General features: G+C 42.1%; 1 protein-coding gene across 1 annotated transcript in view; it reads left to right on the top strand.

Annotated features, from left to right (window-relative positions):
• Positions 1-15,437, top strand: part of APBB1IP (amyloid beta precursor protein binding family B member 1 interacting protein) — a gene marked incomplete at both ends in the record, with an annotated part of 53,581 nt that extends 38,144 nt beyond the window's left edge. The window contains 4 exons of the mRNA XM_082015548.1: positions 6,782-6,880; positions 7,841-7,958; positions 12,420-12,517; positions 14,916-15,437. Coding sequence (XP_081871674.1) covers positions 6,782-6,880; positions 7,841-7,958; positions 12,420-12,517; positions 14,916-15,437 — 837 coding nt within the window. The remainder of the gene's footprint in view (positions 1-6,781; positions 6,881-7,840; positions 7,959-12,419; positions 12,518-14,915) is intronic.
• Between the last annotated feature and the right edge of the window lie 328 nt (positions 15,438-15,765).

Below are 15,765 nucleotides of genomic sequence, written 5' to 3' on the forward strand. Positions count from 1 at the left end.
AAATTCGTTGCTAGATAAACTGAAAAAGTAAAAGCAGAAATACTCTTTATTACAGAACACTTTCAGATATGTGGGATTACAGTCATAGTACCTGCACACCATTTTGCAAGATTAATGTATACACAGTGGGGAGAATAAGGATGGAGAATGGACAGTGAGAAATGGAATGTAATAGCTTTGGAAAATATTATTTGCTGCATAAATCCATCCTCTTTGATTACAAACTATTACATGTATTTTTAATGACCTAAAAATTTTGTCTCAGTCATTAGAGAAATGTAGGTCAAAAGGATAATTTCCTTATAATAGGACAGTTACTGTTTTATCTGTATAGTTCACAGATGTCTTCAAAAGATCAGTTAAGCGTGGTCATCTCAATGCAAGGAGTCCCCAGCATCAGAATTTGACCATGTTTAACAGTAGATGGCAAATTTGAACCACTTCAGTGCAATTTTTGAAAGGTGCTGAGTATTAATTCTGCTTGCAGTCATGGGAGCCGAAGAGTGTCAGCTTTTCGGAGAAGCTAGCTCAACATAGCACAAACTCATCAGTAGAAGATAAGGTATCCAAAAACATTGACCATTTTGTGAAAATTTGGCCTAAAGCCAAAGCTTTTGATCCAAAGTTAGTCACTCTTTATGCTTCTGGCTGTTGTTTCTGCCTCGGAGACTGAGCAATGATCCATATATTTTGGGGCAAGGAATCCAATGAGATGCCTGAATAACTTCAGTTTACTTTTCATCTTCAGTGTTGGAAGAAGGCAAAGCAAAAGAACATTTTATTGGGATAATCTCTAATTTCTTGCACACATGGCCTTTAGTCATTTGTTTTGGCACAAACCATAGAAACCACATTGTTCAGTTCCCATTTTTTCAGGTTTTCAATGTGTTCTATCTCTTTTTCCTTAGGCAAAGAGTTTAATTTATATCTGAAAATGTAATCTGTGCACAAATATTTTTTTAAACCGCTCCAGAAAATAAGCTCTTTATATTCAAGTGCTTCTGCTTTCTTTATCTCCAGACAGCTGATACTTGTAGAGGAGACAGTGAGTCAGAGTGACAGACAGTGAGACAGTGGGTCAGAGAACACTAGATTCTGTTCCTAAACCTTTTCAGTGCTTTTCCAGGTGGAACACGGCACATCCTTTGGTAGCCTGATGTTTGAGGTGCTTAGGCCTAACTGGACAGGTATCCAACATTTCCAAAAAACAGGCCCAATGATGCAACTAATTCATCATTATTAAGAGTTTTGACATTGACAGAGAAAAAACTTCACTGTAGTCAAATTATGTTGCATTTTAATACTCTATTATTTTGAAGCACTATTCCGTTTTTTTCTGTGAGAAAAATTCTGGAGTCCCTTTCTACTTGCATATTACCACTTTTCATTCAATCTATGACTGCTGGGTTGGTTGCTTTTTAAACAGTTGTATTTCATAATTCATTTTGGTGCTGCATGTTTCAGAGGCAAAGGTGATAAACATTTCCAGAAGAGATGTTTTCACTTTGCTGTCAGATGATTTTAATGACCTTTTCAGGACACAGTACACACCATGTAACAAAATAATTTATCTCTCTCTGTGTGAGACGTGTAAGTTGTGGCATACTGAGGTTAGTATTACTTTGCCTAAAAATACAGTATTTCTCACATCACTGTCATGGTTGATATTGTTATGACCTCTGTTAGTCTCACAGAGAGATTGTTACAGGGACTATGAATCTAGTTTAGCAAAAACAGACTTGCATAGTGACTACAGCTCCTTATGTCTGTGAGCTGTACTAAACAACTATCCTGAGATACAGGAGCTGTGAAAGGAGGAAATTGGTTCACATGGATCTTCACACCAAGTCATCATTCTCTAGGGAGTTTCAGCTGTCCAGCTTCTTCTCTGAATTGATTATCCTGAGTCAGCATTTTAATGTATTATCTAATAGATTTTGCACATGAAGTTTTCAGTGGAGGGTTGAGCTTGTAAAGGTCAGTGCTGACAGCAGAGAATTCCAGCATTTGTACTGCTAATGTAATTTCACTATGGTACAGTTCTTCCCAAGTGAGCAAGCTGCTGGTGTGGGGTGTGACAGGTCTTGGCTGAAACTGTACACCTTCCTACGTATGCTTCATGCATCTAAAAACCACAGGAAGCCAAATGCCTCCGTCTGAGCTACTTTCTAATAATCTTTGACAGGTATAAACCTTTAGTATTAAGCTTAGTGCTGCTGGTGTTCAGTCCTGTGGTCTGGCCTTGCACACAGCTGCAGTAGGCAGCCTCTGTACTGGCAGCATGGAACAGTCCTCCTTAGACCTAACACAAAGCCCAGGAAAGGTAATGGGGGTATTTCCAGTCAACCTCAGTGGGCTATGGGTCCAGTACAAAGTTATGTTTTATGTGTCATTGGTAAAGTTACACATAAAAAGATAGCCAGTGCTGCTACTTGGAAAGTGAGAGGCAATATACTCTTAGCTGTTATGAAGCGAAGATACAGACTGCCTGCACAGCTTCGAGGTGTTTATCCTTGCTTATGAGAGCTAAGTGTTCATCAACTTGCTAGTTTGGTCCCTAATTGACAGAATATACTCGTGACTCTGCATTTCATCTTGGTTGCTGATTGGAGTAATTTAATCAAGGAACTGGGGTAATTTGGAATAGGCACCACTGGTGAATGTCAGTAGTTAAGATGGATTGCCCAGTGGAGACAATAGCTAGTAAAAGACAAGGTAGACAATAGGCAGTAAATAACTCCCATGTTGTCTGGCACGGGACACTCTAGCCTTGTTCACTGACAGTTCCCTCTCAACTTCTCAGGGTGGTGAGAACCCCCAGTCTCAGAATACTCAGACAGGGTAAGCACTGAGGTAAGGAAGCTTGCTGATGATACAATGTTGTTCGGATCATTGAGGAGACGGCAGGGTGAAGAATTTTGGAAGGCCACTGTGAGGCTGAGGTTCTGGACAATAAAATCATAAATAACATGCAGTCTAGGCATACACACAGTAATGTGCATAGGGACAAAAGCAGTCAGAACTTCACTTGTGAAATTGCTAACTTTGAGTTGACCTGTACCATTCAGGAGCAAGATGTTGGTATGGTATATAACTTGGTGAAAGCTTTGTTTCAGTGCTTAATGGTGGTCAGATATGTGAATCAAGCATTAGGAATGATTAGGAAAGGCACAGATGATAAAACAGTGAAAGTTGCCATACCATGGCAGAAGTACATGGTTTCCCCTCACCTGTGCAGTTCTGGCCCTCTTATCTCAAAGAGGATATGATAAACTTGGAAAAGGATCAAGGAGGAGCAACAAGGATAAGCAAAGGTAAGGAATGGCTTTGAAGAATGGCTTGAAGAATGACTGCAGAGACTTAGAAGCCTGTAGGCTGGAAAAGAGCCAACTTGCCAGGAATATGATGCAGATCTCTAGGCTCAGGAGTGGCATGGAGAGGTGTGGATAGGGGGTCAGCCATTCAGTGACTCTTCCAAAACAGGAACATTACACAAAGTAATGTTCAAAAGCTAGCAGCAGTCGGTTTCAGAGCAAAAAGAGATGGCTCTTCCTAGAGAGTGTAGCAGATCTTTGAAAATTGTTGCTAAAAGATGTGGATGCCCGAACTCTCTCTGGGCTCCACAGAAAGCTGAAGAAGTACTTGGAGAAGAAGTCCACTGAAGAACCTAAATATGCAGAAAACCCATCCAGCTCAGAAAATACCCAGACCTGAAAATGGTTGCAGACAGGGAGGGTACAGAGAAGAAAGTATGATATATGCTTGTCTTGTTCTTTCTCTTCCCTCAGTATCCATTTGTGGCTACTGTCAAAGTCCAGATACTGGGATCAGGGAACTTTGATCTGACACAGTATGGGTGTTCTTGTGAAACTGGTATTTCTGTAGGGTGCCCCAGAGGAGAGGTTTGCATCAGCCCCTCTGAGCTCCCCAGCAGCAGATCCACATGGCAGAACTGTGTCTATGTGCAGCACCATTACCTAGCTTGCTCTATGCCGTGTCCTCCTCTGCCTTGTTTATCCAATGTGCACTTTCTTCGAGATGCTTGCATGAATTTTCTGTTAAATTACAGAAATCTTTTTTTGTTTCCTTGTAATAAAAAACTGTTGGTAGGTGTGATGTTTGAAAATGAGGGGAAATGCGTAGACCCATTGGACTTTGTTGTTATGAAAAAGGAGGAAAAAAAAACCCAACCTGCTTTTTTCATTTTTAAAAGTGTTGGGTGCCATCTGCTGGGTTCAGTAGGACCTTACACACTGGAGCAAAATTGCTAGTTGCTGTTTGAAAAGTGCTTGAAGAATTTAATTTACCCAGAGTTGCAGAACCTCCTGGTTCTTTTGGCTCTGTTGGTGATAATGTAACCCGGGTCTATGGGATGTACTCTGCCACACACAGAAGTGCCTGCTTACAGTTCCCTTTTAAAGATACCATTCAGACTGAATTCATGAATCGTTTTCACTGTGTTTGGTCACATAATGGAGAAATAGTGGAAGGAAATAAGCATTGTCAGGCACTGTGTCCTGGACACGTATTGCAGTAGCAGAGTCCTCTCTGAGCAGCATTCAGGCTGGCTGAGGCTGCTGGAGACAGGGACAGGCAGACGCTGGGGAGCTGGAGAAGGCTGTCCAGGGGCCTTGGTTACTGCCTCTGTTTGATATATGGCATAGGTGTACAGCAGCAAGACACAGCCCTGTACACTGAACTGTGTGAAGGGATGGTGAGTGTACCAGGTGGGTGAGGCACAGGTCCCTGGAACCTGCTCTGCAGTTAAGGCACATGGTGACAGTGAGCTGGCATCTCTGGGCTTGCAATGTGACATGTCCCTAGCTCTCACCTTGGGAGTGCCCAAGAGCAAAGTAATAGAATAAGGTAGCCATGGGCCCTTCCAGAGGGCTGAAGCAGACTTTGCATATTCGTCACCGAGGGGAGATGGCCAGCTGTGTGTTTGCAGGAAAATAACGAACAGTATGACCTGTGTGAGCAGCTGAGTTCAAACATGCAGGGAGCTGTAACACAGTCACCCACAGCACTGGCTTGGGACACATCTGTCATTGTGAGACCCCCCAAGAGTAATACCCCTTTGGTTTTGTTCTTTCTCACAGTTATCTCCCTGGTGTGTTCACTCTCGCTCTGTAATTTGATGATACAGGGCTTTGGCAGCAATACTGGCTTGCGCGGTCCCATCCTCTCATCCATCCCTTGCTACTCATTCTCTTCCCCAAGCCACAGTGCCCCTTATCCCCATGCCGTATGTGAGGCCGTGCCGTGTACTTCAGGGTTCAAAAAAAAAAAAACCAAAACTACAGCGTGATGAAATGGATTATATTTAACCCAGACCAGTTCCTTCCTTTTTTTTTTTTTTTTTTTTAATTGCAATGATGGGGAGCAGAGACACGTGGCTGAGGACAAAGACCTCTGTGTTCAGCTCTGCTTTTGAACCCCTGGATCACCCAGCTGTGGCCAGGGTTTGGCCTCTGCGCCAGGGATGCCCCAGCCACCAGCAGGCGTCTGCGAGGAGACATCTGTCGCCTACATCAGCCCTGGGCTGGCGGGCTGCTCACAGCACTCTGTGCTGCAAGGGATCCTGCTGAGTTCACCACATCCAGCACTGCTCTGTTTTGAGGGCTTAACCGTATGTGTGAAACTAGGGTCCTTGCTGTTTGATGGAGGTATGCTTTGAACTTTCAACTACCCAGGCCAAAAAGAGAGTGGTTTGACAACAATGAACCCTTGGAGCATATTTAGCTGTTCTTTTGTGCATTCACAAGATTTTACTAACTGTGCACCTATAATTTATAGCAACACAAATAGAAATTAACACATAAATGAGGGATAATGGAGCCTTTTCCTTTGCTTTCATTCTTTTCCTTGTGTATCAAGAGATGGCAGTATATTATTCCATTCAAGCTACTAAAGACTTACAGCCTTCTCTGCTGTAGCAGGGGGAATCAAATTCCTGCAGAGCCTTAGAGAGGATGTTCACTCTCAGGCAAGTAGACAGCCTGGCATTTTGGTGATCTTTGAGTTGCAATGCTACATCACCACATACCACTAATACATTGATCAGTAAGGGGAAGAGATCCTAAATTGTGTCCAAAAGAACAAAAAAAAGGTTTAAAAATTGTAAAGGTTTCTGGTGCAAGCAAACAAAAAAGATTACTTCTGATGGCATTGCATTTTGAATGATCCTCTATCTAGACCATATGGCAGTATTACAAAACTGTTGGCAAACAACAGCAAGAGTAAAGCAAAATAAAAATGTATAGGAAGAAAGCTAGAGCTGGGCCTGAAGAAAGGCAGACAGTTAGAAGGAAAAATCTGTTTCAGCTGAGAGTTTATGCTTAAACAAATCTAATATACTCTTTGAAAACTAATCATGTTCAGCGTTCAGTCTGGATGCCTTACAGATGACAAACCACAATGAGAAACAGGCTTCCTTCCAGTGTTTATACATTGAGTCTTAGACCTTGAACCGTGGCATTTGTAGACTTCATTGAACTCTAGATCATGATTAGCTTTCTGCAGCTCTTGAATTCATATTACAATGCGTTAAAATTGTTTTGAGCAAATGCTGCCAGTGGCAACTCATGTATAGTTCATAATCACCATCTTTTTTATATTTTCTTATACTCTGTTTTTGCTTCTTTTTTTTTTGCAAATCATCTTCAAGTTGACACATTGCCTATAGGCAGCGTTCTCACTGAGGTCACTGTGCAGTGCCTTCTCACTTTTGTATAGAGACTTGATTTCTGTGTTTCTTACTTTGTGAATCAATATCTTTCAGCACCCGCAGATTCAAAAGGAATCCCAGTATATCAAGTACTTATGCTGTGATGATCAAGCAACCCTGCTTCAGTGGGTGACAGGAATAAGAATTGCCAAGGTGAGATTAAAAATAAATTTAGGTAAATATGTTTTCTGTAAAATCCTGTCTTCCTCAGGTTACTGACTGTCATCACCTCAACTGGAAATACTGTGACAAGAATGGACATTCATGCTAATTTTACTCTAGAAAGAAAGAGCAGAAGGACATGACCAGGATGGATGTGCTTAGTGTTCCTGTACCCTAGTTATCAGTGTGTTTTTCTCATTAACGTGAGGGTAAATTCTGTATCTGTAAAACTCACTCCAGTTATCTGTCACAATAATAGTATGCTGTGGCTAAAGATGTGCAAGGTCTGGTCAGTCCAGCTGTTAAATTTTTCAGACAGTTCTGTCCAAATTGTCTGCCTCACCCTTTTCAAAAAGATCCAAATTCACAGACCATTTTGGTTTGCACAAAATATTAAGGGAGATGGTTTTATACATAGCCCAGTATACTGGCTGTATCTGGCCATGCAGACCCGCTCCTGTTAGGTATATGTTCTTTTCTGCCGGTTCTGCTGCAGGGTGACATCCAACAAAGGTGTGAGGTGAACATCAAATTATTGCATGTCTTACACTGACAGAGCTGTTTTGCTCTAGAGCCCAGGATTCAGTGTCGCAAGTTTCCAGTCTGAAAATGCAATACTTGGAAAGCATTGGGAAAAGATATTTATTGAGAACAGTTGGTTTTAAAGCAAAGTTTCAAGATGTTTACAGATACTGAAACGAACATAAAATGTGAGGATGATATCAGAAGGACTCTGTTTGGTCATAGGGATTCATGTTTTATTGTGCTATTACAGAGATGCTTTGCACCTGGCCCTATACAGAAATAGGCACAGCACTTGTAGAAAGCTACTTTTTAACAAAACTGGGTAGGAAGGAACAGGGTCAGAAAAATTGTCCAAGAGCAAAATGAATGCTTGGCTTATTTCAAGCTCAACATCATGCTTACTGTATTGTTTCAATTGTTTTGCAGTATGGCAAGATGCTTTATGATAATTACAAATGTGCAGTGAAGAAAGCTGGCTTGTCCTCTCGGTGGGCGAATCAAGGGACAGTGGAACCAGGTGCCCCTGCAGGATCCTTATCAGCAGGTACTGATGCTGTCACAGCAGTTAAAATCACATTTATTTCCCTATTCTGTCATCATCAGTGTTGCACATAGTCTTTGTTCAGAAAACTATCCTGTGGATTCATCAAGATAATAACTTGTTCTAGACAGCCCAGTGTAGCTCTGATCTATAACTAAGCTAGGAGCAGAGCTCTCACTTTGATTTAGAACTTGAAGAATCAAAGACAGCCTACCAAAACTCAGTTTAAATCTGCATAATTTAATAAGGTATTTTTCTGTTGGCATCTCAATATAAATCCTTTATCCTCCCTCTACATTTTACGGGCTGATAGTCCATGTCTTGAAGTTTTCTGTTTGCCCATCTCTACACTGTCTGTATTGGAGCTTTTCCTCCAATGAATAAAAGGGATGAGTGGGATATTCATGGAGTCATAGAATAGTTTGAGTTGGAAGGGACCTTTAAAGGTCATCTAATCCAACACCGCTGCAATGTCCAGGGACATCTTCAACTAGATCAGGTTGCTCAGAACCCTGTCCAACCTGACCTGGAATGTTTCCAAGGATGGGGCATCTACCACCTCTCTGGGCAGCCTGTGCCAGTGCTTCACCACCCTTGTGGTGAAAAATTTCTTCCTTAGATCTAGTCTAAATCTACCCTCCTTTAGTTTAAAACCATTACCCCTTGTCCTATCGCAACAGGCCCTGCTAAAGTGTCCCCATCTTTCTCAAAAGTCCCCTTGAAGTACTGGAAGGCTGCAACAAGGTCTCCCCAGAGCCTTCTCTTCTCCAGGCTGAACAACCCCAACTCTCTCAGCCTGTCCTCATTGGAGAGGTGTTCCATCCCTCCGATCATTTTTGTGGCCCTCCTCTGGACCCGCTCCAACAGGTCCATGTCTTTCCTGTGCTGAGGGCTCCAGAGCTGGATGCAGTACTCCAGGTGGGGTCTCGGAGAATGAGAATTATTCTGAGAATGATCATTTCAGAAAGAGATTATTATTGGTTGAGCCACTCTTTCCTAGCCTTTCACTCATATGTGTGATAACAATGTAGGTATTAGGAGAAAGATGCAGAGGAAGAGAGGATTGGGTTATTCTCTAACTTTACTCTTCCAGTAGCTTCATCATATCGCTGTTGCCTATTTTATCATTGTACAGGTAGAACAGTGCATGATACTAGCTGTAACTTGCATGAATATTTTTAGTTTACATGCTTAAGATATGCTTTATTTATTGGGAAGGACATGCTGGCCAAGTACTTATTGTCATAAGACAAAGTCAAAATCAGTGTTGGCAGTTAATATTCTGACTTCTCATGTACACAACTCAAAATCCTCCAAACACCTTTCCAAGGCTTTAGTTTGCCTTTTCTGAGTATATGTGAGAAGAGGGTGGTCTTTCTGCTATTCCTTGGAGTCAAATCATGGTAATAAATGCACATTTAGAGTACGGAGACCCAGTAACAGACTGTTTTGAGATCAGGGGATTTTTTTGATGGTTGTGCATGGGGGTACTTTAGCAAGGGTGGATGGGACAGTCGTGGAGCATTTTGTGATCTGGTGTTGATGGCAGTAGAAGGCTGGCTGGCCAGTGAGGCGCCACACTGGTGCTGCAGTCTGTACTGGATATGGGCAGGATCAAGACCTTATAAAGTATATTACACATCTGTATAACATCAGCTCATGACTAGAATCCAGAAACACTGCATGTGATCATAAAATATACTATTAATCTTAACTAATGGATCCCATTACATGGTTAAGTAGCCTGGAAAGATTTTAGTCATGTATTTTGTCTCTATGGAAATATCTCTGAAGGATCATTAGCGTTCTAACTGAGGCAAGTCACTGTAATCCTTGCTGTCTTACAGTTATCATTACTGCCCTGTGTAAAACCTGGGGCCCAACTATAATACTATAACCTGAACTGCCTGACTATGAGCCATTGTTGGCTCATGTTTTGGAAAAGGAACAAAGCTTGTTTTCTTCTGTTCTGTTTTCACATGGCTGTATAGCCATTTATATGGTCTGTTTTCGGTATAGGCTAAAATCTGCGATAGAAAACTACAGTCCTGTGTGAGCTTAGCAGGGGCCTGTACTCTAACTTCAGTGGCAGCCAAAAGCAATGCTCAGGAAGGCAGGTGGAACTTCTGTCCTTGCATCTCATGTAGCCTGGTCATGCTGCTGAAGCCAGCGTTTGTGTGTTCATGTATACGCCAAACTGTATGGTCCGTGGTTCTGAAGTATCCCAAGTGCCAGGCACATCTTTGGCAAAATACGCTGTTTGCATCTCTGCCTCATGTGTGTCTTTGGACACTAAAAAACTAGTGTATGTTGTGTGCCAGCACAATATCATTATGTTTGAAAGACGAAGGATGTTGCTTTAACCAGATGTTCCGTATCACTACAAGGCTCAATATTTTGCATTATATATTTTGTGCATCTATATTTTGCATTATATTTGGACTACTTTTTGCTTAAAACAAATATTAATTCCGCATAAAATTTTGGAGAAATTGACTTGCAAAGAATACTATAACATTTAAACTAAAAATAAATCTTGATAATAGAATGCATGAACTCAAATATTGAATTGACTGGGAGTCCTTTAGCTGACTGACTTTGTGTATAGCATATGTGCAGGTATGTGGCAGAAGTTGATATACCAAATGTTGCGTTCAAGTCTGGCATAGTTTATGGAATCCATTAACAGAAGAAGAAACAGATTACTATTTAGCCATGTCCCAACTTTCTGGTATATCACATTTGCCAAGTAGAACACTATACCTTGCACCATATAGAGTGGATCTCTCTCTGGTCTCATTCATTTAGTTAAATCTCAGCATAACTGAGGGCAGCAACATCTTTGAGGAGTGTGAAGGCCAAACTCCTGCTCTGCTATGGACAGCAGATGAAGTGAGGAGAGACAGTAACTTGCTCCACTTGAGGGCAAGGCCACAGAACCCAGGGATTTACAGCTCTTTCCACTGAGCACTTACAGCCGCAATATTGTATTTATCTCTTTATTGACTTCCATGTTAGTCTTTCACCAAACACAGCCTGTAGTTTGAATGATCAAAATGGTACTTTGGATTAAATATGCTGAATGACATGCAGGCACAGGCATAAAAGACAAGGACTTCAGACCATCTGAATCTTAATTCAGTACACTGCAGAGTTCTCTGTCAATCATGTGATGTGCAAGCATGGCAATAAAAATAATTTGTTCTATTTCTTATCATATTCATGGAACCTCTTTGCTAATCAGAAAAGTACATGTTAAGATTAAAACCATCATTGTGCTTAGACTTACATTGTAGACAGCTAAGGGTTCACCAGCATCCAAGATGTACATGAGTGGAACTTTGCTGGATGTCAGAACTGTAAATTATAGTAGAGCTAAGGCAGTCATTAAGGTTTGCAAATGTATGTATCTAGGCACCAAACACTGTCTACTACTTTGACATTTACAGCTTCCAAAAATCCTAGACTAAACTGGAGAGTTTATTTAATCCTCATCAGGCTATACAGGGGCTGGGGATTTTTTCATATTAAACACAAATTTGTCCTTTGGTCTCACAGTCACTTACTCCATTTGACAGTATTGGGTTATTTATGCATATCCCTTACACACACAGTAAAGGTGGGCAGACGTTTTGCAGAGGTTTAACTTAGCCAGCTAGCAGATCTTCACTAATCTGAGGTTCACAAGTCTTCCATGATTCCAGATGAGGGGGAAGTTTCAGAGCAGTGAGATCATTTACTAAAGAAAATGGATCAGCACCTCTGTAGGACTTCAAATCTTCAGCTCTCATGACTCTTACTGATATGAAACTATGGTGCTTTCCATCTTTAGCCTAAAGTAAAGGGGGAAAAAAAATGCAATAAAAACTGGATATGTAGTAATACTACAGCACATCACAAACTTTAAAGTGCTGTTGTGAAAGGCAGGTATTTAAACAATGGAAGGCCAGGGGGTTGGTTTAGCTATGCTAGTTTGATTTCTGCTTAGCTTCCGTTCCAAAGCCAGCTCCCCTTCTCTATTCCTGTGTCAGCCTTAATGGTCTCCTTCTGTAATCAACGTTTACAATAGCCAGAAGAACAAGCTCTTAATTTGTCAACACCTTTACACACTCTGATAATTTCTGTCATATATCTTCATAATTCTGCCACTTGCACTTCCTATAGGATTGTCAGCTACAACCAGAGAGACTTGTGGACAGGTATTAGTTTTAATGTGAGGTATCTTGTTTATTTTTCCTTAGGTAATGAACTGAATATGAAAAGTCATAAAATAAGCCTGAAGTAGAAAACAGACATCCTTGTGGATTTTACTGAATTATGTGTAAAAAACCTGTAATGAGTGGTTCCCTGGTAGAAGCTGTAAAGACATTTTTATAGCCTTTTTCTTAGTTTGCTATTCCCTGATCTGGTTAATATCACAGAAGTGTAACACTCTCTTCCCTCTCTCTCCTCTCCTTGTCACAGGTGCTGTTCAGTCAAATGGACAGATTCCCCAAATTGTTCGTCATTCCAGTGCAGAATTTCCAGGGACTCAGAAGAAAGTGGATACATCAGAGGCACAGGTCAGCGGTTACTGGCAGTGCACTAGTTAAATGTCACCTGTGAACCAGTACTTCCAAGTTTGTTTTCCTTCACCCACTGTCTTCCCCCCTCAAAATGCCAGTGTACTGTTAGGACAAGGATTTGGCTCCTGCACCAAGTGGCTGGTTCCTTGCTGCCCCTCCTCATACTTTACACACTGCAAACAGCGTGCCTGTTGCGCAGAAGCAAGGAGCCACTGGTGGGAGGTGAAGGCACAGCCATCCGCCACTTTCATTCTTCAGAACAAATAGCTGTGAGTTCATATAGCGGGAATAGGAATGTGCCTGCTGGGACAGTGTCAAGGAGCCTGTGCTGCCAGAAGCTCAGTGCTGTTTTCTGTCTCTGCCAGAAAACGGATAGTAACACAAAGAATACAGTAGTGTTTTGAGCAGGGAACACTGTGCACAGCTGAAGATGAGTCTATAGGAAAGGAGAATGTGTGAAGAAGTAAGGGAAAACATTACATGTTGTCATTAGGCTCTAAATGCATTCCTTGGTTAAGCTCCAAATTTTGTCTACTTGCACCATCACTGGCTATAAAAGTATCAGTAGGGTACAGTGTGAGGACTTCAAAAACATCCTATAGAAGAAACCCCTGCATTTGTTGCAGTTCATTATTCAATCTCTCCATCATGCATAAAGTGCATAGGACAAGAGAAATGAAATTCCTAGGATTTTTCTGTCACCTGCATTATGTGTCCTACACTTCTTGTTTCTGTCTTTGAGTTCCTCCTTTAAAAAGATGTTTCTCTGTTCTGAACCTCACTTCCTCTGGAATAGATCATGTTCTCAGAACTCAGCCAGTGGTTCCCTCCTCCTATGTCTCGTTTACTTCCATCTTTGTAGGCAAGGAGAGTGAGGAAGAGGAAGAGAAGGCATGCATGTTATACTTAGCTAATGCCAGAATTAGTACTGCTGACTGCAGGGTTGCAGGGCACTTCTAGCAGAAGCCAACATGTTGCCTTCTTTGTCTCACAGCTTCTACAAGCCCGGGACCGAAGGATCAAGCTGCAGTCTTTCAGGGTGCAGCGTGCTCCAGTTAGAGCACTAAGCTAGCTGGATCTGAACTGATAAATTTGCATAACTAGAAATGAATGTGTTACAAAGCTTGGTGTTCAGGAGAGCAGACTTCTCCACAGGTTTACAAGAATAGATAGCATGTATGGGTAGTAACTGTCAACAGCTACCAGTTGCTATCTGAAAAAAAAAAAAAAGAGCAAATTATATTCAGATATCACCAAATGGGCTTTATTTATCTTCAAAGTGTTGACTAGTAAACACAATTTAAAAGAAGAGCCACCTAAAATTTTGTCAAAATAAACATCTCCATAATGAACTGCTATCCTAAATTTTATTTTTCTTAACTTGTATGATGGATGCTTTGATTCATTTTTCCTTCAAAAAAATTGTCAGAGGGTTTGAACATCTTGTGACCTTGCAAACATGGCTAGAACTTAGTGGCTTCAAGGACCTGTTTGTTGCACTATTGATTCAAAACTAGAGGCAGTGTGTGCACATCCCTTGCCCAGCAAGATATCTGCCGAAGATACCCTTCCCCAGGCCTATGAGTGGCTCTTGCCCGATCACCAGTGGAGTATCTTTCCCTTGCTGTGCACCACACAGAATCGTGACGTCTTTCCCAAGTGCCTCTCTTCACAGTGCCTTGCAGTGCTCTCCTTCCTGCACAGAGCAGGCCCAGTGCACTACCCTGCGGGTGAGAGCATGTCACACCGTGCTGCAGAGTACTGGGGACAGTGAATCCAGACACATAAACTTTAAATTCCCAAACCTTTCCACCTTCTTCCTGGTTCACTGCTGTTGTGTCTAATGATTTTGGCAGAGATCGGTGACTTCAGTATTTTAGCTTTATCCAGCAGTCACAGCTAGAATGGGAAATGGACATACAATGGGGACAAGAGCCAAAACTACATCTGCTTTTTATGTTCTCAAATCTTGTTCAGTATTTTTGGATGTAAAAACACAGCACAGATTTTTGGGGGTTTTTTTCAAGTCTTCATGTTCTCAGGGAATGAACAGCAGGGTGGAACATAGAAAAAGTATCTTCATATGTCTTACTAACTGCAGTCCTTTGAAATTTTAAAAGCACTCATTTTCTGAGGACAGCACTCAAAGAAGCAGTATGAATATTGTCAACATGGGGGTTTCCATTGTCAAAGCTCTGTGGGCAGCTCCAGAAACAAAACAAAATACTGTTTGCGCTCATCAGGCAAAATGTACTCTACTCCATGTCACTGTCTGTCTACTGCACTCTTCTCATATATTTTCACATCTTTTCACAGTTCTTGGGCAGTGGCATTAGTTTGCACATGCACTGACTGTGTCTTGTCTTTTTATTTCTTCTGCTTATTAAAGGCTAAGCCAAATAACATCAGTGCGCCTGGCCTGGCACAGTCAGTGATGAGGCCACAGAAATACCAGAGTAAGAGGAACTCACTGCAGCCTCCTCCTCCACCTGAAAGACGGTCATCTGCTATTTCTGTTTCACCAATTCTACCTTCCAAAGTCAAACGAGACAGCGGCATTTTCCTAACAGATCCAGACAGCTTTCCAGCACCGCCACCTACATTGAAGATTGATTTTCCACCACCACCATCTGATTTCTGTGAACCTCCTCCTGATTTTGTGCCTCCACCACCACCAGCTTCCAGCAGTGGTAATGGAGACCTGCCATTACCCCCTCCGCCTCCACCTGTCTCCAGTAAGCCACCACCTCTGATGAAGAAACCTTTGCCACTTCCTTCAAAAAGGCTAGAAAACACAGGACAACCTGGAGAGCCACGGTCAGCTGGGCCACTTCCAACTGAGGATGGAGGCAGGCAAGCAGATTTCATGTCTGACCTAATGAAAGCTCTTGAGAAGAAAAGGGGCAGCAGCTCCTGAACTCGGGGAGCAGGTGGACTTCAAGCCACAGCTGTTTTTGTGAGGCATCATGGAAGGTCATGCTGAATCAGGGTCCTCCAAAAGGAATTTTCCTTCAGTGTTCCTCCTGGGGGACTCAAGAAGTAAGGTGGGGTGCCCTCTGTCCCCCACTTTGTCCCTATAGCCCGCTCCTTCCACCCCCCGACCCCCCCTTAACTAAATTCCAGCATGAGGCCAAGGTAAGAATTGGCTGTAGAGTCTTGCTTCACTCTGTCAGGAGAGCCAGGGATGGTGGAGCAGCACTTGCAGAGCTGGCCAGTGAGTGACATACATCTTCTGTGGCTGCCTT

The sequence above is a fragment of the Phaethon aethereus genome, assembly GCF_964289735.1.
Source record: "Phaethon aethereus genome assembly, chromosome: 2".
Taxonomy (NCBI): Eukaryota; Metazoa; Chordata; class Aves; order Phaethontiformes; family Phaethontidae; genus Phaethon; species Phaethon aethereus.